General features: G+C 39.9%; 1 protein-coding gene across 1 annotated transcript in view; it reads right to left on the bottom strand.

Moving 5' to 3' along the window:
• Positions 1–18,094, bottom strand: part of PDXDC1 (pyridoxal dependent decarboxylase domain containing 1) — a 49,921-nt gene extending 31,827 nt beyond the window's left edge. The window contains exons 1-6 of the mRNA XM_016196230.2: positions 17,995–18,094; positions 7,721–7,794; positions 7,119–7,184; positions 5,122–5,202; positions 3,049–3,195; positions 1,695–1,884 (exon numbers count right to left, since the gene is read on the bottom strand). Coding sequence (XP_016051716.2) covers positions 1,695–1,884; positions 3,049–3,195; positions 5,122–5,202; positions 7,119–7,184; positions 7,721–7,794; positions 17,995–18,015 — 579 coding nt within the window. The 5' untranslated portion in view covers positions 18,016–18,094. The remainder of the gene's footprint in view (positions 1–1,694; positions 1,885–3,048; positions 3,196–5,121; positions 5,203–7,118; positions 7,185–7,720; positions 7,795–17,994) is intronic.
• Positions 18,095–27,432: the final 9,338 nt, after the last annotated feature.

Below are 27,432 nucleotides of genomic sequence, written 5' to 3'. Positions count from 1 at the left end.
AAGCATTCAAAGAATACCTTATTTATGGGTCCATCCACTCCTAAAAATCAATAAACATGGACTTGCAGAGAAATGAAGTCAGTGTTATACAGATAGCAATTGTCAGATTTTATATTCACTTTTAGCTTCCAAATCCTTTTTCCCCCCTAGCTTCAAAATATTTGAGGAATTTATAGTTTTAGAAATTTTTAAACAGTTGCAGTCTATTGTTCTATATAACTAAGGCTTGGCAGAATTTAAAAGCCAAAAATTTAACATGCACTTTATTCATACTCTTTGTTTTAAAGAGGATTTATCTTTTAAATTATAAAAGTGAAACCACGCCCGGACGGGCGTGGCTCAGCCGCTGAGCGTCGACCTAGGATCCAGGCAATCAGGGTTCGATTCCCAGTCAGGGCACATGCCCGGGTTGCGGGTTCGATCAATGACTCTCTCATCATTGATGTTTCTGTCTCTCTCTCTCCCCCTCCTTTCCTCTCTCTGAAATCAATAAAGATATATTAAAAAAAAAAAAAAGTGAAACCCAAATAAAACACACAATAAAAAAATATATATATAGAAATTAAAAGTGTAAATGCCCCCACATAAGCCACTAATCCACCACAGTTAACAGGTTAGAATGTAACATTCCAGAAATTTTCTAGGTATAAATATACTCATATAAGCATGTAAGCACTTTTTAAAACATGAACATTCATATACTGTTCTGCCACCTGCCTTTCTCATTTAACAGAATACCATCACACATCTTTTAAAGATAGGACTGCTGTCCCAAGACAGCCTCAGGTCCATATGAGTCTGGCCTGCAGTAGGTACTCAACAAGCATTTTATTCCATGTTTCTATAGGGATATTACAAAATTCCCCATTTTTTTTACACCCTCAAGAAGAAGACATGATTTCTTGCCACTAGTGACCACAGCTCAGAATCAACAGAAGTCCCTGTATTTCCTTCATCTATCTCTCCAGGATTCCTTCACTTTAAAAAAGACAAACCCTTCAATCCTAAGGGTTTTGCCTTAAAACATTCTTGGCCGAGAGACTTAATTTGCCTCAAGGTAGTCCTCTAATTGGGCTACATGCACTATGAACTTTAAAAATGGTAATGCTCTTTGATCTAGTAATTCTAGACTGACTCTGAAAGTCTATCTGAGAAATACAACCCTAAATATAGACAAAGCTTTATGCACAAAAATGTCCATAACTGCATTATACAAAGAGTATTAATACTGGTCACAGAAACGGTCATAGAAAGCAAAAGAATGCAAACATTCTAATTGTTCAAGGGGGAAACAGTAAACTAAAATACTACCATACACTCACTTGAAGGGATATTATGAAGACATTAAAAATAATCTTTAAAGAATTGTTAACACATGCTATGCACGTGTTAAGTGAAAAAAGCCACATATAACCATGTAAAACCACACATACAGTCTCTGATTAAAGTCTAGAAAGAAGAAAGTAAAATGTTGACTGTGATTGCCTTTGGGTAAGTAAAAAAAGTACATATCTAATTTCATTAATATACATTTACATGGTTTCTTAGAGTGACAAAACAAGCACATAAAAAAATCTATCTTTCTTTTCACTTGAAAAGAACAGCAGCTAAAGAAATGGGCCTACACACTTTAAAAAGTTACAGGACAGAGTGAAACATCTAATCTTTAAAATGTCCACCTTACACCACATTACCTGATTACAAAGGTACTGGCCCAGGCCAGGCCTAGCAGCAGCACTAAGATATATAACAGGTTTCTTGTTATATAACACATTGAACCCATCCACCACAAAGTCTTCATAACGAGAATGAATGGCAAGCCTACAGATCTTTGCAAGTCCTTCTCTTTCTTCTTCATGGAAATAAGCACAGCCATTTTCATACCTGTTAAGAGACACCCATATATTAATATGTTTTTATCTCTAACTCTGATTTTATATAGCAGTTTTGTAATCAAGGAAGTAATTATTTTCTCAGCCTAGAAACTATCACCTAGATCAGCCAAAGGAGATAGGAATTACCCTAATCTTAGATAGCTGACAACTCCTTACAGCTGGAGGTTATAAGGAACAGAGGCAATGATCCTGTGTCCACCCACAACTCCATAAAAAGCAGAAACTATGAAAATCAGTAGAGAACAGGAATCCCTAAAATATAAAAAGACTGATCACGGTTTTGGCTTATTCTACATGAAGGCTAGCACTGGATAATGCAGGCATGGTTCCTGACAGCGTTCTAGCTCTAAAACATCCACAGTAAATAAAATTGTTAAAAAACCCTAGTCAGCCTTTTCACTATTATCTGCTTGGGACCTTTTACTATCCTTAACCGCCTAGAGAAGAAGGGAGAGAAAATTTCAATTACAGGCATTAGATTTTTATCAGAATAGAAGAAAACTTTTTTGCAATATAGTTAGGCAAACTTATACTCAAGCCAGGGCAACCTCTTTCCCAACATCTGAAAGTGAGTCTCCCAAGTTAAATGTTCCAATGTTAGGCAAACATTCCTTTTCCATAAAAGCAATAACACAAAAATACTACTGGTCCTATGTCTTCTACTAAATCCTTAATTGGCTCTAATTCCTTAATAATGCCATCATTATCACAGTATAAAGCAAATTTCTATTTTATAACACACACTCATGTTCCTTATGACAGCATTTCTTTTCTACTAAAGCACAAGCCATGCTTTAAAAATATTTTAATCTGTTTCATTGCTCTACCTTCTAATGACATGTGCCAATTAGCAATTTTAAAAATAGGGAACTGCTGACATTATCCACCATGCATGTGCTTATGTTCTCAGCTCTTTACATGTATTAATTCATTAGCTCATTTAATCCTCACAATGCCATGAAATAGATATTAATGCTATCCCCATTTAGTAGATGAGAAAACTGAGGAATGGAGAGGTTAAGTAACCCTTCCAAGAGGAAGGGAAAGAGGCAGATATGAGCCCAGGTAGTATAGCTCCAGACAAGATTTGTCACAGTCTATACACAACTCATAAATATCTTTATCAGAAACTAAGGACTCATAATGTCTTTACCTGAAAATTCTGCATAGCCATAAGGTAGTGTCTGAAAGTATCCTAGTTGTAAGTTTTCTCAGCTTCTCTTTGTCCAGAGTTGAAATATAAGCTCCCAGACTATGCCCCAACAAAGCTATATGGCCTTGTTCTCCAATATTCTGGATTCTGTTAATCAAAATTCATTAGATTAAAAAAGGATTACTAAAAAACATAAAGAAATAAAACGTTGAGACAGGATTCCACAGAGATTTCTTTCTTTTTTTTTTTTTAATCCTCACCCAAGGATATGTTTATATGTATTTTTATTGATTTTTTAGAGAGAGGAAGGGGGGGAGAGGGAGAGAAGGAGAGAGACACAGAGAGAGAAACATCGATGTTAGAGAGAAATATCGATCGATCACCTCCCAGACTGAACCCACCCATAGGTATGTGCCTTGACCAGGAACTGAACCTGCAACCTTTTGGGTTATGGGATGATGCTCCAATCAATTGAGCTAACCAGCCAGGGCCCATAGAAATTTTTGTCAGACTGAAATCCACTTAATGGCCTAGAAGGCACAAATTCAGATAAATTTAGAAAATTCAATGCCTATAAAGGTACTGATAGTCTGGGGAAGAAAAATATTTTAAAAATTAATTCCTAGGAGATAAATATCCTTCTTTTTATTGAGTATCTACTAAATATAGCAATTGTTTGTGAAAAACTTTCTCCTAAAAATTTTTAAAAACTAAATACCAACCATAAGAACAATGGAGGGTAGAACTAAAATGTGCAGAAAACAATTTTTAAAAAAATCATTAGATGAAGATGAATTCCCTGTATTATATAGTTATTTATAACAATAATATAGCAAGTTGAAAGGGAACTAGGTATTGCTTTATATATAATTAAAATGAATGAACCAATTTCCCTTAAAAAAAATAACTGTCAATTTTTAAAAAGCCAAAAAAAATAAGCAGGATACTGGGCAAAGGAGACAGTTCATAGAAAAGGGAATATAAATGGGTTTTAAAACATGCAAAAAGACCCTTAACCTGGTTCATAAGAGAAATGCAAATTAAAGTTATGCTGAAATATCATTTCTCACCTATCAGGCAGGCAACGACCCTTAGTCTGCTAAAACTCTTGCAGGCAAAAGTGTGGGGAAAGAGGTACACTCATATAGTGCTGGTGGGACAGTAAACTGCACAGGTTCCATGGAGGGAAATTTGGCAATATCTATCAAAATTAGAAATACACAAACTATTTGGCTCATCGATCCCACTTTAGAACTTTAATCTCCAGAAACATTTGCTTCTCTAAGAAATTACACATGTACAAAGTTATTAGCTGCAGCAATGCTTGCAACAGTAAAACACAAAAAGGAGACCAGTTAAATAGAATATGGTTCATCCATTCAAAGTAAAACCAAACAGCTCTTAAAGGAGAAAACTCCTTGTGTACTGATATGCAATAAACTCCAAGACATAAACAGAAAAAGCAAGGTACAGAACAATGTGCACAGTATTTATGTCCTGGAGGGGGCAAGTAAAGACATTTTGCTTGTGTATACATACACATAAAATATCTCCGAGAAACACGTTGTCCATCTCTAAGGAGGAGAACAAGGCAGGCAGAGGTAAGAAAGAAAACTGCCTTTGTGTACCCTTTTTATCTTTGAAATTTGAACCAGGAGAATGCATTACTTATTCCAAAAAGTTAAATTTAAAATAAAGAGAAAATGAAACTGAATAAGTAGATGAAAATAAAAATAAAGCAAATGGATTATTAACAGACAACATGGCCCGCCACCAATCAGTTCAGTTGCAGCAATTCTTAGCAATCAGAAGCAGAAAAGCGCAAAGCAGAAGAAATGATTCCATAAAAACTACAGGATCGAGGATTAGTAAATGCCTTCCTTTTACAAAATATATTATCTAAAATATATAAATGTCTCTCTGAAAAGAAAAAAATGAACATCCTCTTAATATCATATGTAACTCTGAATGAAACATAGCTCATTATTTCAGCAACTTGTAAGAATGCAATCACTTTCAAAATCAAGAACACGTAATACTGTCAAAGAGAATCTGCCAGTCATTCTCCATTACCGGGCATTCTGTGGCTCCTCATCTTCATCTCCGTGCATCAGATTCTGAACTAACTGGAGGATGCTCACCATATCTTGTCCACTGCAGAATAAAAAAAGAATTGATGGGCAGGTGGAAATAGCACACATCCCCCATCACTCTCTATTTCTCTCATCCAAACTAGCTCTGTTAAGTTTTTTTTAATTGAGTAAGAATGTGTTTGAAATACTGTATACATCTTTTAAAAACAAACCTCAAGTTATTAGCTGGAATTTTGAATACAATCTTACTTGTGATTAATTAAATCTTCTACTTAAATCTGAGACTGAAATTTTTAAATTTCACCAATATTGCTTAAGTAATATTTCTCTACCTGTTCATGTTTTTCCTGGAGGATAAATATGTCATAAGAGCCAAAACTGTCCTTATAAGATACTAAAGGTCACAGAAGCAGCAAGAATATTCCAATATCATTGGTATAATTTCCCTCCATGCAGGCATCTTGTCTGCTTATTCTAACAGACTTAAACATGTAATGCAAGCATCACTTATTCCACCTCTTCCCCAAGCTGGGAAACTGGAGATCTGCTTAGAGTATAAACAGATTTACTTCTACCCAAGATATGTCACTAAGTGCTCATCACTCGAGGTGGTGAAAACTTCTGAGAAGAATGTGAATGACCGAATTAGTAAACAACATCAAACTGAACACATGTAATGCAAAAATAGTATCACTCCATTAACGGGAATATGACAAATAAAAAGTTCTCTCTTTGAAAAAAGCAGCACTGTCAAAACAATGCTTCGATACCCACCCTTCCCAAGGTGCTGATGCACACACCAGAGGGGATCTGGTCCTTCGACACTGTGTAGAGATTAGGCTGTGTGCCTAGCCACAGGACCCTGAGCAAGTTATTGAAACTCCGTGAGCCTCTACATTAAGAAATTGAGAGTGCAATCAGACAGTGCATGTAAAGCATTTAACGCTATGCCTGGCTTAGTGCTATCTCAGGTGTTGGCTACTAGCACTAAGTGTGAATATGCCTGACCAGTAGTGTTTGTTAATGCCCTCCCATTCTGAGAATTGCACATGGTCTTGGTGGTATCTCTTCTAGGAAATCTTCTGTGGGATCAGTAGAACTCTTTAATTCCCTTCAGGAAATTTAACTCCCTGAGGAGATTTATAGGACTTGGTTCGTGTTTTGACCTGTAGAACACACTGCACATAGAGAGGGCTTTAAGTCAGCACCATTCAAGCTACAAGTAGGAGTGCCTATTTTAATATTGGTATCTGGGTGTGTTAGATGTGCCATTTATTGGCACACTGTGATCCTTCCTCCACACTTTCCTTTTGCAACCTTGTACATATATTTATATTCAGGTCAAAGGACAATTTAAGGGAGTTGTAATGTTTACCTATGTGCAGTTTCCTGGTTATAAAAAAAACACAAAACTTGTATGAGGGAAGCTGGGCTGAAATTTTAATTACACACTGAGTGCTAACATCCTGTGAAAATTTTAGTCAAATAGCTACTTATTTTTCTGATATTTTCCCTGCTAGCTCAAACCATAAACACTTGACAAATTTGCTTTTGTTGCCAAAAAATAAATCACTCTGCCAATAAATGGTTAAAGTTGACATTTTCCTTTCATTTTACTGTATTATAAAATAAATCTTATCAAATTAAATTATCTCTCACAATAAAGCTCAGTCTACCATGCAGATTATAGGTTTCAAGGATAAACTAAGTATATTCAAGTTGTAATTATAAATGTGTACACTGCTTTTGATGCATGATGTTGTATTCAATTCTGAATGGGAAAGGGGAAAAGCAGGCAGGTTCAGCATTATCACCAACCAGCCAACAGCATTTCAGTTTTCCTACTGTTACAGTGCTCATAACTCTAAATTTGCTTTTTACTCATTAAAACTAAAATTGTAAATCAATGATGGTAAAATCTTGGTTTAAAGAAAATGTATACCCAAACTAAAGATACTTATCTTCATTTCCACCTACCTGCCTTGGAGTGGCCCTGGAATATCCCCTGACGAGAGCTTTTTTCCATTTTCCTCTTCTGTTCTTCTAATTTAAAGGAAATACAAAACTGTTCACTTTATCATATCAAATTTTTAACATCCGAGCATGCAAGCATGTGCCGATGTTATCTATAATCTCTTAGTAACTGATGTAGAATTTAAAACACATTTATCGCATCTCTCCCTCCTGCTCCTCCCTTACCCCAGCCCCCAATATGGGGTATAATTTGAATTTCAGGAAAAGAACATGAAAAAATAATACCTCAACCCATTTCTTGGTTATTTGATGCCCTATATGACCTTGTTCCACGGTAAGAAATATTTATAGATTCAAATCAATATATTAAGTAAATGAAACTCCTAATAGGCAGAACTGAAAATTAGAAGTCCTGCCCCTCAATTTCAAAATCCTTTAATTACAAAGCATCTTCTACTCAAGACAAATACCAGCTTCAAAGTCAGCAGGAGCTAAGTGTGACATTCTGAAACCCAGAGGTGTTTATAACAGCAAGAAACCAGGGCTACCAGTTTCATAACAGGCTGAACATGTTTAACAGGGTCACTTGTGTTTCACAGGCTCACCTTTGACTGTCCTCTAGCATCTTCATAGCCTCCTTCAAGTTTTTTCCCATTTCGGCTAATGTAGGATCTGCTATCTAGGAAATAAATTTTTAAAAGGTTCAACTTTGATAATCCCCATTACTTCTACAACATAATTCATCAGAAAAACAAAACACATGAATTTATTATAAAGTACATATTTGATTTTAAAATGCAAAAGTACAAATGTATAAAAAAGTCCACCAGTTCCACTCCCCAGGGGAAGCTACTTTTAAGTTTGACATATATCTTTCCAAATTTTCACCTTATTTATATGCCCCTCTGCAACTTGCTTTGTCTTTGTTTTTTTTAGTTTATACTGAATATGGTTCCATGTTCACTTCATTTTTCTTAGTGGTGATGTACCATCATTTAAACCAGTCCTGAATTAACAGACTCTTAGGTTATCTCAGTTTTTCACTTTTAGAAGCAAGGTTCAGAAAAGTGTATGATATGCTTTGTTTTACTGTTGCACTAGGCTGAAAATGGTCCCCCAAAAGATATGCACACCCTAATCCCTGGAACTTGTAAATGTTACCTTTTATGGCAAAACTTTGCAGATATGATTAAGGTTAAAGTTCTTGAGATGGCAAGACTACCCTGAATTATTCAGGTGAGCCCTAAATGCAATCACACACATCTATATAAGAGAGAAGTAAAGGAAGACTAAACATAACCCCCTCCCCCCCAAACACACACACAAAAGCTATGTAAAGATGGAGCAGAGGGAGATTTGAAGAATCTTGCTTCAAAATTGGAGTGATGGGGCCACAAACTAAGGAAGGAGCGCTGGCAAACAACATACACTGGAAGAAAGGAAGGAACTCTCTCTAGAGTCTCTGAGGGAGTGCAGCAACCCTGCCAACACCTTGATTCAGCACAGTGATAGACTTCAAATTCTGGCCTCCAGGACTGAGAAAGAATACATTCCTATTGATTCAGCACAGTGATAGACTTCAAATTCTGGCCTCCAGAACTGAGAGAGAATACATTCCTATTGTTCTAAGCCATCCGGTTTGTGCTAATTTGTTACAGCAGCCACATGAAACTAAGACACTCATCACATTCCTTTTCCTTTTTTCTTCTGAATCTCCACAGAATTTTTATTGCCTTGAATCTCTACATAGTATCAGCTAATTATAAATAGCTACAGTTCTCTTGTTCTGCTCTTCGTCTTGAAGTGTATTTGCCTTTTCTCCTTATACTGCCTACTGTACTTAGTACAGGTGTGCAATACGTTTTATTTGGTATTGCATTACCTCCTTGCTGTGTGCCTTATTGCTGCAGTTCCTGTGAAGAACAGAAGGGAACTGCAGCTTCATATCCCCCATGTGAGTCTCTCTCTATAGCACACACACTCATTCAGTGGACTGGCCTACATTTAAATTGTTCTTCCTTCTACTCTCTTTTACGAACTGAAGTGATGAGGAGAAAAAATAGCGTTTATAGTTAAATTTGAGTGAATTCAATGTGAATATGATGTGCCTCCAATACTGTAGAAACTCACGCGCTTGTTGTGTTAATTGGACAATGCAAAATATAAAATGTTATCTAGCTGCAGGAAAATATTAGGTTCTAAGTCAAGAAGTGCTCTAAGAAAAATGTATATTTATTAGGTGGTTCCTTAAAACTAAAAGCCATGCCTCCATAAGCTTAAAGGAAGGGGAGCCACTACTTTCTTATTCGCATTTCGTATCCACAGTACCTGTTACAGTGCCACGCAACGTATATAAGGCTTGATTAAGCAAGCTTGGAAGCTGAGAAAAGGAACATTTTTTTTTTTTAATATATCTTTATTGATTTCAGAGAGAGGAAGGAAGAGGGAGAGAGAGATAGAAACATCAATGATGAGAGAGTCACTAATCGGCTGCCTCCTGCACGCCCCCAACTGGGGATCGAGCCCGCAACCCGGGCATGTGCCCTGACCGGGAATCGAACCCCAATCGCCTGGATCCTAGGTCGACGCTCAACCGATGAGCCACGCCTGGCTGGGCAGAACATTTTTTTAAAGTGATTGTAAAGCAGTAGTTTCCAAAGTGTGAAAACAAAAATTACACATTTACTTTCACATGAATAGGGAAAAAATAACAACTCCTCAAATTCTAAATTCATAGACATTACTGTTTAGCAAAAGCTGTTAAAAAAAAAAAAAAAGGGAAAAGTGGGTGTGGGGTAGGGTGGGGAGACTGTAGCGATAGAAAAAAGATTTGGGGTCCACTGAAAAGGGGTACAGAGGAACTTTTCAGAGAGATGGAAATGTTCTCTATCTTCACTATGCTAGTGGTTATATGACTGTATACACCTGCCAAAATTCAAACTGTGTAATTAAAGTGGGTATTTTTATTGTATATAAATTGTCCCTGTTTTTAAAAAATTTTTATCGATTTTAGAGAAAGAGAGGAAGGGGTTGGGGGAGAGAGCAACATTGATTTGTTGTTCCACTTACGCATTCATTGACTGATTTTTTTATTTTTTTTTATTGATTTGAGAGAGAGACAAGAAGGGAGAAAGAGAAACACTGATTTGTTGTTCCACTCATTCATGCATTCACTGGTTGATTCTTTGTATGTGTCCTGACCAGGGATCGAACCTGAAACCTTGGCCTATCGGAATGATACTCTAACCAACAGCGCTGTCCCTCAATTTAGAAGGAGGGCATACTGATTTAAAGTGAATTTAAAAGAAATATTAAGTAATAGTACAAGTGGTACACAGACATGACAAAATTCACAAAGATGGTATATGAATAATTGCTATTTGGGAAATATAGAGCTAAATCTTTAAAGAGAAGCAGGTTTCAGAAAAGAGGAAAAAGGAAGTCTAAAATGTAATTTTAAAATATATAAACCGCAACATTCATCAATAATAGGAGTATATAATACTGTTGTTTCGATAAACTTTTTTCAGGAGAGGAATGTTCATAATGGGTGGGTGGCAGGGTTCTAAGACTATTAACAGAAGAAAAACAAGCATGTAAAACTATCAGTTGCTCATCCCAGACACAAGACCTTGGTGTTATTAAATACTAGTTTACAATGTATACATTAGATGTATTAAAAAGTCACTACCTTTCTTCAACTGCTCAAAGAGATCCAATAAAGCTACAGATTGCTGTATTTCTAACAACTTTCTCAACAAGGTTAATCCTGGATTCTGATACTCATGCAACTATCAATTCTCCAAAAGTCCTATTATTTTCCTCTCACATGAAAACATAAACCATGCCTACTATCTAGCACTAGTACCCCCAATGCTACTCACCTCTGAAAGCAACAAGAACACAGTGGCAGCTGCTCTAGGAACACAGCTGTTCTTCATGAGTCAAAGATGAGAGAAAACAAAAGGAATTCTCTGGAAAGTTGATATAGTGCCTTGCAAACCTGGCTTACCTTACTGGAGACTCAATTTCTACATTTGTATATGTTTTTGCCTGATTTCAACAGAGAAGTATTTACTCAAAAACAGGGCACTTTGGTCTCTGTCTTCTAAGAACTGGATACTCTTATTATCATTCTATTTAATCCTCACCTGAGGATATTTTTCCATTGCTTTTTAGAGACAGTGGAAGGAAGGGGGAAGGAGAGGGAGAGGGGCAGGTAGGGGGGAAAGCCAGAGCGAGAGGAACATCGATGTGAAAGAGACACACTGATTGGTTGCCTCCAGCACATGCCCTGACCAGGGCCAGGGATCAAGCCTGCAACTGAGGTCCCTGCCCTTGAGCCAGAATCCAACCCAGGACCCTTCAGTCAGAAGGCTCACACTCTAACCACTGACCCAAACTGGCTAGGGCAGAACTGGATACTCTTGAAAAATCTCATTTTTAATGATCATGGACTCTATGATTGAGTGTGTTTATGAGAATGTGAAGACACTGTAATTACTGGCTCATTGAGTATCATAATATTCCTAGTTGGAAAAGATATGCAAATATTGCATAAGGTATTAGTATTTAACCTTACAAATTTCTCAAAAAGAGAGGCAGAAAATAACATGGGAAAAGAAGGGGCAAAAATGCACAATGGAGGTAAAAATCTAGCAGAGGTGAGCAGCAAAGTTAGTAATACTGATCAAATCTATCATAGGTAGAAGTATGTGGAAGGGGAAAAAAAGGCATTCAAATCACTTGTCTTAAAATAAGTGCTGGGAATGCTAGGAATACATTTCAAAAAATGTATTTCTAGAGACTACTACTTCTGGAGAATCAATTCACTTAGACATTATATCATGAGTAAATGCTTCCCAGTAACTACACAGATGGAAAAATACCACACATCAGGCAAGCTCTATTTCAAAATGCTTATTAGCTTATCTGGAATCACACACTTATTCGGAATAAAAAATTAAATTGCTTAAAGAGAAGCATGCTATAGTCACTGGAAAAAAAATACGTGTTTCACTGAGATATGCTTCTTATAAGAGAGTGATTCTAAGACTGTTGGGGGATCAGATCAGAAAGTTAAAGCTATCCATTATCCTCACCAATATCATTATTTCCAAAACTGAATTAGAATTATGTAAGATTAATGTTGCCAGCTTTATCTTAAATATAGTAAGAATTCTGAGGAAAGGAAGCCATCAGTTCTTGAAGCCTCTGTATATCTATAAATCTTCAGACCTTTAAGGTTGAACTGTGAAACTGCCAATATTCAATTGTTTTTAATGCACAAAAAGAGCAATTTCATGTTTCCACCTAATAGAATGTCCAGTCCAATAAGTAGTTCAGTCTCAATAGGATCCTGAAAGGCTCCAAAGCTAATTTTTTTTTAATCCTCACCTGAGGATATGTTTTACTGATTTTAGAGAGAGAGGGAAGGAGAGAGAAACATCCACTGGTTGTCTCCTGTATGCACCCCCACCAAAGATTGAACCTACAACCTAGATATGTGCCCCGACAAGGAATTGAACCAGCAACCTTGTGGTATACAGGATGCTGCTCCAACCAACTGAGCTACACCAGCCAGGCTGTAGCTAAATATTTAATATCACTGAGTTGCATTTTTAAACTAAAGGCTTTATTTTGCTGTTTCTGCTTTTCTGCAGATAGGGAAAAAATTATATTAGAAAAGTTTGCTCTTCCCTCAGTCATTTTAAACTTAGAATGCATTTTCCACTAAAATAAAATGTGGACCAGGCTCCAGACTAGACCACAAGGACTATCCACCTTAAGACTGTTAAATACTTAACACTTGCCACCAAGCAAAAATCTATTGTAGTAGTAATAGAAGTTAAATAAACAAAAAAATTAGATTCAAAATAACTGCATGGCCCTTGAATATTGCTTGGAAAGAATGGACTTATTATATTTCTGAAAGGAATTTTTGGACATTTCAAAGTGATTGGTGGTGTCTGTTCTATATCTGATTTAATTTCAAAAGATGAAATGGCTTTCCTTTCCCTTAATCTACATCCTACCAGCAATAATGAGACGCAATTATAAAGTAAAAATCTACATTATATTTACATTTTTTAAAAATTTATTGACTGATTTTTAGAGAGAGAGGAATAGAGGAGGAGGAGAGAGAGAAGCATCAATGGGAAAGCTGAACATCCGTCAGCTGCCTCCTGCATGCCCCCCACCCAGGATGGAGCCTGAAACCTGGGCGCGTGCCCAGACCGGAAATTAAATGGGCAACCCTTAGGTGCACAATGCAACGCTCAACCTACTGAGGCACATCGGCCACGGCTATACTTACATTTTTAAACAACTCTAGAAAAGTCATGATTCTGAACTAAATATTCTAACTAAAAATTTCTTTGACAAAATCTTTCCTGGTCACTCACTCCATGCACAACGCCCCCCTCAATTTGTTTCTTATTTTCTGTGATTTTTTTTACCCCTCCTTGCTATACAAGGACTTGTCTAAACATGTACACCCCTTACCAGAATGCAACCTCTTGCAGAGATCATGACTCCTTCACCCTGTGTCTTTCTCATCACTCAGCACTGGGCTTTGACCATAGCTGGCCTTCAATAAAATTCTAAGTCAAACCAGGCTTCTGCTTTAGGTGAAAACAGATGACATTAAGCTCAACCAACTCCCATCTATAATTACAATTCATAAACCTAGATATGGGGGAACACACGTGGGACTGGGGACCATTAATAGCTCTGCTACTGACTACTTCTGCTATCTTAAATAAATCAAGAATCACCAAGGCCACACATTTTTAGGATCAGAACTTTGTACTTACTATGTTTTCTCTGACACCCAGCATTTGATAATCATTTACCATCTTAGCCACCATGCATCTGTATGCAAAACCCTAACCTTACAATGATATAGGGATCAGCTTTAAACAAACATTAAAATTACAGGCTATCATCTCCTCACAGAAGCCTCCCATTCTATGTACGAGCGGAATCTAAAAGGCATACACAGAAACTGGTATGCTTGGCTATTAGGGGTTCTTTTGTGTGCATTTAAAGTAAAAAGCAGGAATAGAAATTCTGGTAGTCCTTATCAGTAATGATCAGGAAGGTTCCATTCATGCTCCTTCTGTACCTTATAAACAGTATCGTGATAAAGAAATTTCCGAAATCAGGTCCAAAGGGGAGAAAATTTAGCCCAGGATGAGTACAAGAAATAAAAATGGATTGGACTGTAATTAGTTAGGTCAGAAAGTTGCCTTTTAGAGAAAAGAATTAGACTGGATTGTAGTTAGTTAGGGTCAAAGTTGCCTTTTTAGAGAAAAGAATTAGATATACAACAGATAAATTGGCCTCACTCTATAGCATTGTCCAACAGAACTTTCTGTAGTGATGAAAATGTCCTATACCTGCACTGTCCAGAAGCCACACTAGCCAAAAGCCACACTGTGACTGCTGAGCACTTGAAATGTAGCTAGTGTGACAGAAACGGAATTAATTTTACTTAATTTTAATTAACCTAAATTTAAATATTTAAAGCTAAATGTGACTAGTGGCTAAAATAGCTGACAATGCAGGTCTAAGTTCTCTAAGTCAGTGTTTCTCAACCAGAGGCAATTCCTCCCACCCTCAGGGAAAAACTGCTTCATCTGGAGAGGCTTTTGGTTGTCACACTGGGGGGAGAGGGTGCTACTGGCATCTAGTGGGTAGAGGCCAGGCATGCAGCTCAACAGTACAATGCACAGAACAGCCTCCCACAACAGAGAATTATCCAGCCCAATGTCAGGAGTGCTACTTTGGAAAACCCTGCTCTAAGTTTACTCAAGATTTGAATTAAAGTAAATGCAAAACAAATTGCAATATACCTTGTCTAAACATAATACCCAGGAATAATGAGATTTTCCAAGCAAGAGGAAAAGGTCTGGGCTGTTTTACAAATTTAAAGCAGTTATCTACGTGTGTAGATAACTTATTAAGAAATCCAACATCTGGTTAATTACTTCCTGTGGGCATTTAAAAACTTGAATATTAACATAAGCAAGCACTATAAGGCCATGCTATAGGGAGGGCCTCATTCCTTACACATTGGACATGCAGTATCGGGGGGCTAAGGCTCCTACTCCTACTCTTCTAGTTTGAATTCCTGGCCCCTTCAATTAACCTGTCTGGTTTCTTGAGACATCATTAATTTCAGATACAAGAAGAAAACTGATAGTATTGTGAAAAAAAGCAAGAAAATGTTATCCCCGGCCTGCACATCTACATATTACCTAAAGAAAAAGCAAGAACACATGATTATATTTGGACCAAAGGAAATGTACTGAGTGATTCTACTAAATGATGATAGCACACTACATTTTTAAAGTGAGAGAGATTACTTGAAATTTTAGAGGATGGGTATCAAATAACATTGTGGTGTCTGTAGCAGGTATAAATTATGCAAGTATCCGTTTTAAATGAGATCATTCAGAACTGCTCAAATAGTTCTCAAATTTATATTATCGATGTAGAGTTTAGCTTAGAATAGTCTATTTCTCAAAGAAACAGGAATGGACACAATTCAATGTTTTAGATTGAAACTATTTTTCAGAACATAAACTCCTCAATATTCATATTATAGCAATGCTTTTTCTTTTCTGCCCACTCAGCACTAAGAAAAATTGTTTATGACACCTAAGGCCCTCTATTGCTTCAGGAAATGTAAAAATAATACAGTCTTAGTTTTGAAAAACTTACATTCAGAATTTCTGCACTGGCCTAAGACAGAAATTTCCAACCCACACATTCTGAATTCCTAAAAGATCACTGCAATTTTTGTGAATGCTCCAGTCTTAAGAACTTTGGAGTTTCAGTACCTCTTCAGATCTTCATTTGGAGAATTTAAGATCTTTTATCATCAATTAACATTTAGAGAGCAACCACTCTAATCTACTAATCAAATGTCAGAAAATAATTAAAGCAGGATTCCAACCCACTCCGTTTTGCAGATCTGCCTACAAAGAACTATTCTTGAGGAAAGATCGCCCCAGTTCTTTAGGTTTTTAATTGAAATGACAAAAGCCCATCCCATCTTCTCATGAAATTGGAAAGAAAACACTGAAGGGACATTTTTAGTATTATTTTGTATTCAACTATTGGTGTTACACACATGATCAAGATCATGGTGCCTTCAACCTCAGCACCACTGACATTTAAAAAAAAATATATATCTTTATTGATTTCAGAGAGAGGAAAGGAGAGGGAGAAAGATAAACATCAACGATGAGACAGTCACTGATCGGCTGCCTCCTGCACACCCCCAACTAGGGATCGAGCCCGCAACCCAGGCATGTGCCCTGACCGGGAATGGAACCGTGATCACCTGGATCCTAGGTCGACACTCAACCGCTGAGCCACGCCCGGCAGGGCACCACTGACATTTTGAGTAGATAATTCTTTTGTATAGGAGCTGTCCCGTGCAATGTAGTATGCTTGGCAGCGTCCCTGGCTACCACCCACAAAGTGCAAGCAGCTCCTCCCTACCCCTTAGTTACGATAATAAAAAATTTCTCCAGACATTGCCAAATGGGGAACAAAACTGCCCGTGGTTGAGAATCACTGATCCAAACTAAAACTCAAAGTACCCAAAGGTGGACACTGTGTTAATCAAAAGCCTGGAAAGACTTCCTAGCCAGGAAAACACGAAATATTCACCAGTAAGGCAATGGAAGAAAAATATTATTTTCTTTTCTTGATTACATTCTCCCCAATTTATGAGAAACAGCCTAGGTGTGGGCTATACCACTGTGTGCACATGAAGACATATGGCTGAACTTGTACAATTACTTCCTTCAACTCTCCAGGGACAAGTTAACAAATCTACAGCAGGTGTTGCACTGACAAAGGACAAAATATGTTATTTCTGCCAGTTCAAAATTAAAATGCAGTCCTAAAGCACTTACATTGCTCCTGAATTCCGCGTGTATGAAAAATTGGGTCTGGACAAGCAGAGACTCCCGAGTTTGAACAGAGAGAAACACTTTAAGGGAGGGCAGAACATCAGGTCCTAAAGGTAGGTATCCATGAAGAGATCCAAGCACTGGTTGTCATTTACAAGCCCTAAACCCGGGACAATTAGAATCCATTTCACATGCCAGCGCAATCAGCCAGGTACATCATGCTACAGTTCCCCCAACGGAAAACCAGAGGAAAGCGCTGCTACCAGATTTCAGATTGATACGAGGGTCTCCCCCTCGCCAGGGAAAGGGGGAGCCAGAAATTTGTGGAGCAGTAGCAATTCCCAAAACCTACAGAAGACCCACCCCTTCCTTGATCTCCGGGGTCTCAACCTGTGTTCACAAACTACAGCACCAGAATCACGTGGGGAACTTGTTAAACACGCAGATCCCAGTCCCGGCCCCCACAGGTTCGGACACCGGGACTGAAAACCTGGGTTTTTACCAAGAACCTCAGGTGATCCCTAGGCACGCTAAAACTGGAAAACCACTGCTTCAGTGTTTTTCCTTCCTAACTTGGAAACCACAGAAAACCTACAGGTTTCCTGCTGGCTCCCAAACAACTGGGGCTTCTTTCCAGGAGCTTCTGGGGCCGTAAGTTGTCATCCAAATGGGAAGCCGAGCTCAAGCAGGCCCCAGGGTCGGCCCCGCGGTGGGCTCCGGGGCGCTCGCGGCCGGGGGCAGAACCCCGCCCAGCCTTTCTCGGCCCACGAGGACCCGAGAGACTCCCGGCCCCGTGACGTAACCAGGCCCCTCGCGGCCAGGCCTCCTCAGGTGGGGCCCGTTAACCACCAGCCCCCTCCCCAGTCACAATGGCAGCTCGCTACAGGGAAACAGTCGCCCGGGAGGTGGAGACCCGGGCCGCAGCGCCGCCTCCCGCCTCCGGTACGAACCTTCTCCAGGGACGCGTCCATGGCTGTGGCGGCCGGCGGAGCCCGAGGGAAGCGCGCAATCCCAGGCGCTACTTCCGCCTCCCGTGCCCCGCCGCCGTTTCCACGCTGGCAGCGCTGACGTCCCGCGCCGGCGGCCAGCGGGGCGGAGACCAGGAGGAGCCGCCCGGGGGCTCCGCGGGGTGGAGAATCTGCGGGTGTCTGGGAGGCGGGAGGCGGCGGGGCGGGTCCCCTAGAGGGGGGCGGGGCCCTCTGGGCTTCCGTACCTGGCCGTCACGTCGGGTAGCCCTAACGTCCCCGAACTTGAGAGGGGGAGGGTGGATGGTGAAGCCGGTCCAAACTCTTTTCAGAAGCCTGTCGCAGGCGTCAGGGTAGAAATAGATAAATAAAAAGTTGCCACTCATTCAGCAAAATGCAAGAACGACTAGTAACGCACCTGTCCCTCCAAGCCTAGCCTTCCATACTCTCTCCAGTCACCATCTCTCAGGAATGGAACAGTCCATTCACCACAGAAAGGGGGGGGGCGGCGAGAAGGCACCTTTGCGCACGCGCAGGGCCGACGGTTTCGTAGGTGGTTTACGCGTGTCGGGTCCTGGATTCCCAAGTGACCGCTGCTCAGAAAAGGCCCTGGTCAGAGCTGAGGTATTTGTCTCAGAACTTATTGTAGAATTCTAGACAGAAAAGACTTGGAGACAGCTGGCCCAGCCTCGTCCTTCATGGCAAGCTCCAGTTATGACCTGTCAGGGGATAGTAATGATAATAGATCAGCTGCTGCTTTCCCATTTCATAGTGCAAAAGCCCCGCGTTGTAGGGATTGTCTCCGTGCCGCGGTGCCAATCTAGGTAAGACCCATATCCAGGCACCCTGGCTGCAGCGTCTGCACGCTGCACACACTGCCTCCATAACCGTCCCCGCACCTGATACACAACCATCATGTGGTTTTAAGGAATGGGAGAGGCCATCAATGTGCGTGTTATATTCCTCTCAAAGATGGAAACCGAAATAGACTAGCCTACCAGGGTTGCAGTCAGGAAAGCAATTCGGAGCTAGAAGACCGATGGTGTTAAAATCACAAAACCATTTCAAAGAGGACATCCAGATGGCCAATAGACGTGTGAAAAAAATGCTCAACATCAGGAATCATCAGAGAAATGCAAATTAAAACCACCATGAGATATCGCCTCACACCCGTCAGAATGCCGACCATCAATAGGTCAACAAAAAAACAAGTGTTGGTGAGGGTGTGGAGAAAAAGGAACCCTAGTGCACTGTTGATGGGAATGCAAATTGCTGCAGCCACTATGGAAAATAGTGTGGAGGTACCTCAAAAAATGAAAAATGAAACTGCCTTATGACCCAGTGATTCCACTTCTGGGTATATATCCAAAGAAACCTAAAACACTAATTCAAAAGAATATATGCACCCCAATGTTCATTGCAGCATTATTTACAGTAGACGAGTGGGTAAAAAAGTGGTGGTTCAGCCCTGGTTGGTGTCGTTCAGTGGTTAGAGCGTCAGCCCAAGCTCCAAAGGGTCAAGGGTTCAGTTCCCAGTCAAGGACATGTATCTGGATTGCAGGTTCGATCCCCAGCCAGGTAGGGGTGCATGCAGGAGGCAACCAATCGATGTGTCTCACATGGATGTTTCTCTCTTACTCTCCCTCCCTCCCCTCCAATCTCTCTAAAAAATCACTCTCTCCCTCTCCCTCCTCCCTCCCCTCCAGCCTCTCTAAAAATAAGTGGAAAATAATATCCTTGGGTGAGGATTAACAACAACAAAAAAAGTGGTGGTACATATATACAGTGGAATATTACTCAGCCGTAAAAAAGAATGAAGTTTTAACATTTGTGACAGGATGAGTGGACCTACAGGGTGTTATGCTAAGTGAAATAAGTCAGTCAGAGAAAGACATATGATTTCACTTATATGTGAAATGTAAAGAACAAAAAAACAGAACAAACAAGATAGAAACAAACCAAACAATAGATATAGAGAACAGACTGATGGTTGCTACAGGGGAGGTGGTTGGGGGACTGAGTGAAAAGCGTGAAGGGATTAGGAAGTACAAATTGGTAGTTACAAAATATTCATGGGGATGTAAAGTATAGCATAGGGAATATATAATATTGTAATAACTACGTATGGTCCCAAGTGGGTACTGGAAATTTGGGAGGGAGCACTTTGTAAAGTATATGACTGTCTAACCACTATGCTGTGCACCTGAAACTAATACAAAATAATATTAAATGTAAAATGTAATTTAAAAAATTTAAATTAAAAAATAATTACAGCCTGGCTGGTGTGGCTCAGAGGTTGAGCATTGACCTAGGATCCAGGAGATTGAGGTTCAGTTCCCAGTCAGGGCACATGCCTGGGTTGCGGGCTCCATCCCCAGTTGGGGGCCTGCGGGGTGCAGCCAGTCAATGTTTCTCTCTAATATCCATGTTTCTCTCTCCCTCCCTCCCTCTCTCTGAAATCAATAAAAACATTAAAAAATAATAATAATAATAATTACACAAATATTTATTTACTGCTATCTTGGATAGTTAGATGCTAGAAACACAAGAATAATACAAGATCTTGCCCTTAAGAAAATACTGTTTAGAACAGAGGTTTTTATTTGGGGTCCAGGGGGAGATCTATAAAACTCCTGAAACTATACCCAGAATTTTCTGTGTGAATTATGGAAAATGTTCATAGCTTTCATTTTACACTCAAGTGTCTCTCTGTCTCTCTCCCTCAAGTCTCCCCCCCCCCACACACACACACACAGGGCAAAAGAAGTTAAAACCATTTGGCTTGTAGATAGTTATGCGAGCTGATAAATTATAATGCAACATTCTATTGACCAGTACAGAGATGAGAAAAATATTGTAGGAAGCCAGAACATGAAACCACTCATTATAGGGACATTCAGCTTATATGTGCTGATACAGACTTTCCTTGATTAATAGGAAAAAGCAAATCAAGTAAAGGAAGTTTGTGGTTATTTTTCCCTTTGGGTCCATTTACATGATTTTTGTTGTGTCCTGAAAAATATTTACATAACCATATTGTAGATGTTGGGTTTTTGTTTTTTTAAAAAATATATCTTTATTGATTTCAGAGAGAGGAAAGGAGAGGGAGAGAGAGAGATAGAAACATCAATGATGAGAGAGTCATTGATCAAGCCCGCAACCCGGGCATGTGCCCTGACCGGATCACGTGGATCCTAGGTCGACGCTCAACCGCTGAGCCATGCCTGGTCAGGCGATGTTGGTTTTTATTCTTTAGCTTTTAGAATCAACCAACTGACACATGTGGAAGATGTATTTATTATTCACCATGGCAACATAAAAATAATAAATTACCAGAAAATAGTATGAAAGAGGCAAGGTGAATAGAAATGTAAGTGGAATCACTAATGTCCTCAACTTCATTCCAGGGAGTAAGTAGGTACTCTCTAAAGAGCTAAATCAAGATTCAAAGTTTTGCCCTGGCCGGTTTGTCTCAGTGGTTAGAGCGTTGGCCCATGGACTGAAGGGTCTCGGGTTCGGTAGGCCGGATCCCCAGCCCTGGTTGGGGTGCATGCAGGAGGCAACCAATCCACGTGTCTCTATCACGTTGATGTCTCCCTCTCCCTCTCCCTCTCCCTCTCCCTCTCCCTCTCCCTCTCCCTCTCCCTCTCCCTCTCCCTCTCCCTCTCCCTCTCCCTCTCCCTCTCCCTCTCCCTCTCCCTCTCCCTCTCCCTCTCCCTCTCCCTCTCCCTCTCCCTCTCCCTCTCCCTCTCCCTCTCCCTCTCCCTCTCCTCTCCCTCTCCCTCTCCCTCTCCCTCTCCCTCTCCCTCTCCCTCTCCCTCTCCCTCTCCCTCTCCTCTCCCTCTCCCTCTCCCTCTCCCTCTCCCTCTCCCTCTCCCTCTCCCTCTCCCTCTCCCTCTCCCTCTCCCTCTCCCTCTCCCTCTCCCTCTCCCTCTCCCTCTCCCTCTCCCTCTCCCTCTCCCTCTCCCTCTCCCTCTCCCTCTCCCTCTCCCTCTCCCTCTCCCTCTCCCTCTCCCTCTCCCTCTCCCTCTCCCTCTCCCTCTCCCTCTCCCTCTCCCTCTCCCTCTCCCTCTCCCTCTCCCTCTCCCTCTCCCTCTCCCTCTCCCTCTCCCTCTCCCTCTCCCTCTCCCTCTCCCTCTCCCTCTCCCTCTCCCTCTCCCTCTCCCTCTCCCTCTCCCTCTCCCTCTCCCTCTCCCTCTCCCTCTCCCTCTCCCTCTCCCTCTCCCTCTCTTCCTTCCACTCTCTCTGAAAAGCAATGGAAAATATCCTCGGGTGAAGATTAAAAAAAAAAAAAAGATTCAAAGTTTTACGTATAATATTTTTAAAGACATAAAGAAAACTTCTAGAAGAAATAAAATTAACAAAAATCAGGAGTTGGAGAGGATAGGAGAGCTGGTGCAAATGGCAAATTTCTCATTTTTATGGTATGGAGTCAATAGATTCTTTCTAAATTAAGACAGGGATATAAGGACATCTTTTACAAAGTAGCAAGCAATTTTACCTCCCAAGACTAGCTATCCAGTGTCTAGGGTGCAGTGGGGATTCAGTGAATAATTATTGAACGCATTGATTCAACCCATGTTTTTGGAGAGCCCACTATATGCCAGGCAGAATTCTAGGAATTGGGGATACAAGGATTAAGAGATTAAATCTGTGACAAATTTATGGTTATCAGATGGGCAGGGGGCTGGAGGGTGAGGGGGCAGAAGGGCTGGGTAAAAAAGAAAAAGGGATTAAGACATACAAATTGCCAGTTATAAAAATAGTCACCAGGAAGGGAAGTACAGCATAGGGAATATAGTCAATAATATTGTAATAACTATGTATGGTGTCAGGTGGGTACTAGATTTATTGAGGTGATCATAAGTTATATAAATGTCTAATCACTGTGTTGTACACCTGAAATTAATATAATAATGTATGTCAACTGTAATTGACAAATTTTTAAAAAGAGATTAAGGATCTGCATTTGTGGATCTTACATGCTGTTGGAATGGATACATAACAAATAGCTATATAATACAATATTAATTAGTTGTAAGTACCATAAAGAAAACAGAACAGGATAAAAGAATAGACAGTAAATTATAAATGAATCCATTCCTCAAGCTATAAATATGAAATCTCTGTTCTAAAATATTGAAAGTATTTGTTTGGTGGTAATTAGCTTAAACTAGAAGAAAATTAAGCTAAATCAACCACTACCATCAACAATTTATTATTAAGTAAGACCTTGAGGAAGGCATTCCATTGACTTTTCTCTTACTTAAAGGACATTTCTTTGATGTTTGAGCAGTTCTGGTAATTCACAGACCTTACCATCATTTAATGATCATGGGAGCAGAGTTGGGCAGCTTGGAAAATCTAAAGCAGATATGTTAAGATTGTTGCAGTTCTATGAAAATAATTTTTTTTTTACTAACAGTTTAAACTACAATTTATGTTTAAGATTCTTTCTTTCCCTAAGTAAAATTTTAGAAGTTATTGAATATTTTAGGGGACATTGTGAAAATGTGAAATAGTATCAAAAGGTGAATTCTACTTTCATTTGTTTCAGATTTATTTATTTTATGAAAGAATTCAGACTTCTCTAAAACTGTGCCTCCAAAGGAAAAGGAACAAAAATGTTAAAAGATAATATAAAGAAGAAAAATGTGCAAATGGTCAATCAACATGAAAAAAGGTCTACATTACTAGGGATCAAAAAAGTGCAAAAACCAAGCTAGATAGCATTTTGCCTATCAAATTAGCAAAGTTTGTTTTTAATAATAATATCCATTGTGCCCGGCCGGGTGTGGCTCAGCGGTTGAGCGTCGACCTAGTATCCAGGCGATCAGGGTTCAATTCCCAGTCAGGGCACATGCCTGGGTTGCAGACTCGATCCCCAGTTGGGGGCATGCAGGAGGCAGCCGATCAATGACTCTCTCATCAGATGGTGAAATAAAGAGCTTTCCAGACAAAAAAAGCCTAAAGGAGTTTATCACCACCAAACCAACATTGCAAGAAATGTTAAAGGGACTGCTGTAATAAGAAGTTGAGCCCGGCCAGGCGTGGCACAGCAGTTGAGCATTGACCTAGGATCCAGGAGATCATGGTTCGATTCCCGGTCAGGGCACATGCCCGAGTTGCGGGCTTGGTCCCCAGTAGGGGTTTGCGGGAGGCAGCCAATCAATGACTCCCTCATCATTGGTGTTTCTCTCCCTCCCTCCCTCCCTCCCTCCCTCCCTCCCTCCCTCCCTCCCTCCCTCCTTCCCTCTCTCTCTCTCTCTCTCTCTCTCTCTCTCTCTCTCTCTCTCTCGTCCTCTCTCTGAAATCAATAAAGGTAGTTTAAAAAAAAAAGTTGAAATAGAGAGAATGAGAAACATAGACAAAGAGAAATGAAATGGCAATAGATAAGTACCTATTAATAATAACCTTAAATATACAGTGGCACCTCGGTTTTTTAATGTAATCCGTTTGGGAAGACCATTTGAGTTCTGAAACATTAGAAAACTGAGGGGTCAACAGCCGACAGCTAGGCCTCAGGATCTTGCCCTCAGTGGAAGCTGTGTGGCATGTTGGACTTCTGAGGCGTGTTCGAAAACTGAAGCATTTCCTTCCGGGCTTACGGTGTTCATAACCCGAAATATTCATCAACGGAGACTTCTGAAAACCGAGGTACCACTGTAAATGGATTAAATGCTCCAATAAAAAGACATAGGGTGGCTGAGTGGATAAGTAAATATGACCCAAATATATGCTATCTATAGGAGATTCACCTCAACAGAAGACTCACACTGGCTGAAAAAAAATCCAACTTCTGGAGGACTTTAAGAGAGAGGTCATCAGCAATACAGTCATAGTAGGGGAATTTAACACTCCGCTGACTTTACTGGATAGATCTTCCAGACAAAAAAATCAACAAGGAAACAGTGACTCTAAATGATACTCTAGATCAGATGGATTTAATTGACTTTTACAGAACATTTCACCCCAAAGCTGTAGCACATACATTCTCAAGTACACATGGGACATTCTGAAAGACCACATATTAGAACCACACAAAACAAGTCTCTACAAGTTCAAGAAGACTGAAATCATATCAAGCATCTTCTCAGATATTTACACCATGGAATACTATGCAGCTGTAAAAAAGAAGGATCTCTTGCCCTTTGAAACAGCATGGTGGGACCTGGAGAGTGTTGTACTGGATGGAGTGGGCCAGTCGCAGAGGGACAGGTGTCACATGACCTTGCTCATGTGTGGAATCTGGCGAACGGGATAAACCAATGAACGAAATAGATCCAGAGACATAGAAGCATGGAACATACTGAGGGGTCTCAGAGGGAAGGAAGGGGTGGGTGATTGGGTGGGGAGAGATTAACCTAAGAACTTATATGCTTATATGCATAACACGTGGACACAGACAATAGTGTGGTGAAGGCCCCAGGGGGTGGGGTGGAGGGTAGAAGTGATCAGTGGGGGGAAAAAGGGAACATTTGTAATAGTTTTAACAATAAAGATAAAACATTAAAAAATAAAATAAAAGAACATTATATAATACTTGTACTAGTTATTAATTTGTTCTTTCCTGGCTCCAAAACCATCCTTTTTGCCTGCTCTGTAAACATGGATCTGAGCCCTTCAAATATTTTTCCTTTACCAGCTGACACAATGTTTTGTCACTAGAGGATGCTGGAGAGACACTGGAGGAGAAAAGGGTTTTGCTTCTGGGTTCTTGGGGGAGGGGGTGTTTCCAGTGCCCAGCTCCTGCAGCTTCCCCTGAATGTAAGAAAAAACTCACATCTCCTGTGTGTCTCCTCTACACTCAATACTTCACTACAACACCACTTCTGACACCAGATGTGTGGGTTTTCCACTCAACAAGCAAGTCTGTGTCAGTTTTGATACAGTGATACCAAAATCTAGATTTACTCCCTGACCTAATTGCTCTTTCAATCTCTCCCAGAAACATAATCTTAACCAGTCTGGAATTTTCTGGTCAAGTACCAGTAATCTGTCCCATCAGCCCTCCCCATTACCCCCCTTCCCACCCCACCTACAGAAAGAAGGGGCAATTTGCCATTCTCTCCCCCTAAAAAAACAAGATGTCCTAGTCTAAAATTAATCCTTTTTTAAAAAAAATATACCTTTATTGATCTCAGAGAGAGGAAAGGAGAGGGAGAGAGAGAGATAGAAACATCAATGAAGAGAGAGTCATTGATTGGCTAGCCCGCAACCCGGGCATGTGCCCTGACTGGGAATCGAACCCCGATCGCCTGGATCCTAGGTCGAAGCTCAACCGCTGAGCCCCACCCAGCCCGGCAATCCTTTTTTTGTAAATAGCTTCCTTGCCTCAACCTTCCTTCCTATAAAAACCTTTCATTTGGTACAACCCCTTCGAGATGGGATGCTGCCTGATTTGAGACTCACATAATAAAGCGTTAGCTCTTCAGATTTACTTGGCTGAATTTTGTTTTTTTAACACACCCAACTTGCCTGCTCCGGGCTGCGGTTGAACAAGGCAACACTCTGCCTTCTAATTGCAGCTCTCATTCTATAAACAAGTGTTCTTTTCACAGCCTATTTAGTACCCCATTTCCCACACTTTTGTGCTTTTTATTAGTGATTTTGCTGTTTAAAATGGCCCTCAAGCATCATTCTGAAGTGCTGTCTAGTGTTCCTAGGTGCAAGAAGGCTGTGAGGTGCCTTATGGAGGAAAATACCTGTGTTAGATAAGCTTTGTTCAGGCATGAGTTATAAAGTTGGCTGAGAGTGCAATGTCAATAAATCAACAATATATATTAAATAAATTATCCTTCAACAGAAACACAAAGCGAACTTAAATATTGATCAGTTGATGAAAATATTGTGACCAGAGGCTGACAGGAACCTAACCCTGAATTTCCCCTAAGAGTAATGGTTCAATATTTGCTAATTCAGTGTTCATAGCGACTTTATAGAATATAACTACTTAGAGTAATAAGAATTGGCTGTATTCAAACTTTTCCTGTACCTGATTGGGTCAGACTGATAGCGTACTAAAATCATCATTAAACCATTTTTTCACTAATTAGTCATTTCTTCCACATATTAGTAGAGTCACACATTTTCTATAGCGAGTGAAATTTCAAAAAAGCATAATTGGAGAAGAAAACTCTGACTAATTCACTTTTTGTATGGAAATTCTTAATTTATTTGCATATTTGAATATGCATTATCTTTAAAGCTACCACTAATGTTGGGTTTTTCATAATTTCAGATTTTTAATTTTGTCTCTCTATGTATTTTAGCAGAATTACAAAGGTGTTTCTTTTTCCAATGCGTAACAATGAAAAATTAATGAAATTAATTGAACTGACTGCTCTATTATCACCAGCTGTGGGCAGAATAGTAACTTAAGGCTGGTGAAAACAGTTCCTGAGCCAGAGAAACACTCTATTT

The sequence above is a fragment of the Miniopterus natalensis genome, chromosome 3 (genome assembly GCF_054644295.1).
Source record: "Miniopterus natalensis isolate mMinNat1 chromosome 3, mMinNat1.hap1, whole genome shotgun sequence".
NCBI lineage: Eukaryota > Metazoa > Chordata > Mammalia > Chiroptera > Miniopteridae > Miniopterus > Miniopterus natalensis.
The sequence above is the reverse complement of the archived record's forward strand: the minus strand, read 5'-3'. Positions and strand labels throughout refer to the sequence as shown.